Source organism: Rattus norvegicus, chromosome 12 (assembly GCF_021556685.1).
Source record: "Rattus norvegicus strain SHRSP/BbbUtx chromosome 12, alternate assembly SHRSP_T2T, whole genome shotgun sequence".
NCBI classification, from domain to species: domain Eukaryota; kingdom Metazoa; phylum Chordata; class Mammalia; order Rodentia; family Muridae; genus Rattus; species Rattus norvegicus.
Window position 1 is genome coordinate 8,986,789 of NC_141545.1, and position 2,051 is coordinate 8,988,839.

Genomic DNA, 2,051 nt, shown 5'->3' on the forward strand with positions numbered 1-2,051 from the left:
AGTTATAGTTTGTTAAAGACAATAACCTCTGGGAAATTTTTCATGCATATGTGAGTGGCTATCTGCTGAGTCAAGCAACCACCATCTTGAGGAGTTCAGCATTGCCCTCTTCCAAAAGGATCATCCCAGCTGGGCTTGTTGACTGTTTACATCCCCCTATAGAGGGGTAGAAAGGGTCATAGGCCCTCTCCTGGTGCCCAACAACTGCTCCTACCACCTGCTATGTGCACCTCTGCCTTAATGGCAGGTGTCTTGGAGGAGAGGCTAGGGTGAAGAGAGAAGAGAGCCAAGAGGCTCTATCTATATATCCTACTATAGGGAAGCCCTCAACCATGATAAGTAAAGGGTTTTGGAGTGAGGTCTGTTGGGGGAAGAATATCCACACCAGTAGTGTCAGTGGAACCTTAGGAGGAAGCACAGACACCGCTTATGTCTTGTGGTGGGAAGAAATTTCAGCAAAGGTACATTAAAGAATGCTGTCTCATCTTATTCCTTTCTGCTCTTTGACGCTGGTGAGGAAGCATCGCTGAACGCTCTCATCATCCTACCGTCATGTCTAAGTCAGAGTCCCCCAAGGAACCGGAACAGCTGCGGAAGCTCTTCATTGGAGGGCTGAGCTTCGAAACAACCGACGAGAGTCTGAGGAGCCATTTTGAGCAATGGGGAACACTCACCGACTGTGTGGTAATGAGAGATCCAAACACCAAAAGATCCAGAGGCTTTGGGTTTGTCACATATGCCACTGTGGAGGAAGTGGATGCTGCCATGAATGCAAGACCACACAAGGTGGATGGAAGAGTTGTGGAACCTAAGAGAGCTGTGTCAAGAGAAGATTCTCAGAGACCAGGTGCCCACTTAACTGTGAAGAAGATCTTTGTTGGCGGTATTAAAGAAGACACTGAAGAACATCACCTACGAGATTATTTTGAGCAGTATGGGAAAATTGAAGTGATTGAAATTATGACTGACAGAGGCAGTGGAAAAAAGAGGGGATTTGCGTTTGTCACCTTTGATGACCATGACTCTGTGGATAAGATTGTTATTCAGAAATACCATAATGTGAATGGCCACAACTGTGAAGTAAGAAAGGCTCTGTCGAAACAAGAGATGGCTACTGCTTCATCCAGCCAGAGAGGTCGAAGTGGTTCCGGAAACTTTGGTGGTGGTCGTGGAGGTGGTTTCGGTGGCAATGACAATTTTGGTCGAGGAGGGAACTTCAGTGGTCGTGGTGGCTTTGGTGGCAGCCGTGGTGGTGGTGGATATGGTGGCAGTGGGGATGGCTATAATGGATTTGGCAATGATGGTGGTTATGGAGGAGGCGGCCCTGGTTACTCTGGAGGAAGCAGAGGCTATGGAAGTGGTGGACAGGGTTATGGAAACCAGGGCAGTGGCTATGGCGGGAGTGGCAGCTATGACAGCTATAACAACGGAGGAGGCGGAGGCGGCTTTGGCGGTGGTAGTGGAAGCAATTTTGGAGGTGGTGGAAGCTACAATGATTTTGGCAATTACAACAACCAGTCATCAAATTTTGGACCGATGAAAGGAGGAAACTTTGGAGGCAGGAGCTCTGGCCCTTATGGTGGTGGAGGCCAGTACTTTGCGAAACCACGAAACCAAGGTGGCTATGGAGGTTCCAGCAGCAGCAGTAGCTATGGCAGTGGCAGGAGGTTCTAATTACAGCCAGGAAACAAAGCTTAGCAGGAGAGGAGAGCCAGAGAAGTGACAGGGAAGCTACAGGTTACAACAGATTTGTGAACTCAGCCAAGCACAGTGGTGGCAGGGCCTAGCTGCTACAAAGAAGACATGTTTTAGACAATACTCATGTGTGTGGGAAAAAACTCCAGGACTGTATCTGTGACTAATTGTATAACAGGTTATTTTAGTTTCTGTTCTGTGGAAAGTGTAAAGCATTCCAACGAAGGGTTTTACTGTAGACCTTTTTCACCCATGCTGTTGATTGCTAAATGTAAAAGTCTGATCATGACGCTGAATAAATGTGTCTTTTTTTTTTTTAATGTGCTGTGTAAAGTTAGTCTACTCTGAAGCCATCT

At 47.2% G+C, this 2,051-nt stretch overlaps 1 protein-coding gene across 2 annotated transcripts; it reads left to right on the plus strand.

Annotated features, from left to right (window-relative positions):
• The first annotated feature begins 514 nt into the window (after positions 1-514).
• Positions 515-1,825, plus strand: LOC148002106 (heterogeneous nuclear ribonucleoprotein A1-like). Of its 2 annotated transcripts, XM_087579634.1 has the most exons (2): positions 515-1,303; positions 1,461-1,825. In XM_087579634.1, exons 1-2 carry the CDS (start codon positions 553-555, stop codon positions 1,538-1,540), a joined length of 831 nt encoding a protein of 276 aa, XP_087435760.1. In that variant the 5' UTR covers positions 515-552; the 3' UTR covers positions 1,541-1,825. The 2 variants fall into 2 exon arrangements, with proteins under 2 accessions (XP_087435760.1, XP_087435759.1); XM_087579633.1 differs by having other exon boundaries at positions 515-1,825.
• Positions 1,826-2,051: the final 226 nt, after the last annotated feature.

Bases quoted from the DNA above. Each gene is read 5' to 3' on its own strand.
- LOC148002106 (XM_087579633.1), top strand. From the start codon at position 553: ATGTCTAAGTCAGAGTCCCCCAAGGAACCGGAACAGCTGCGGAAGCTC.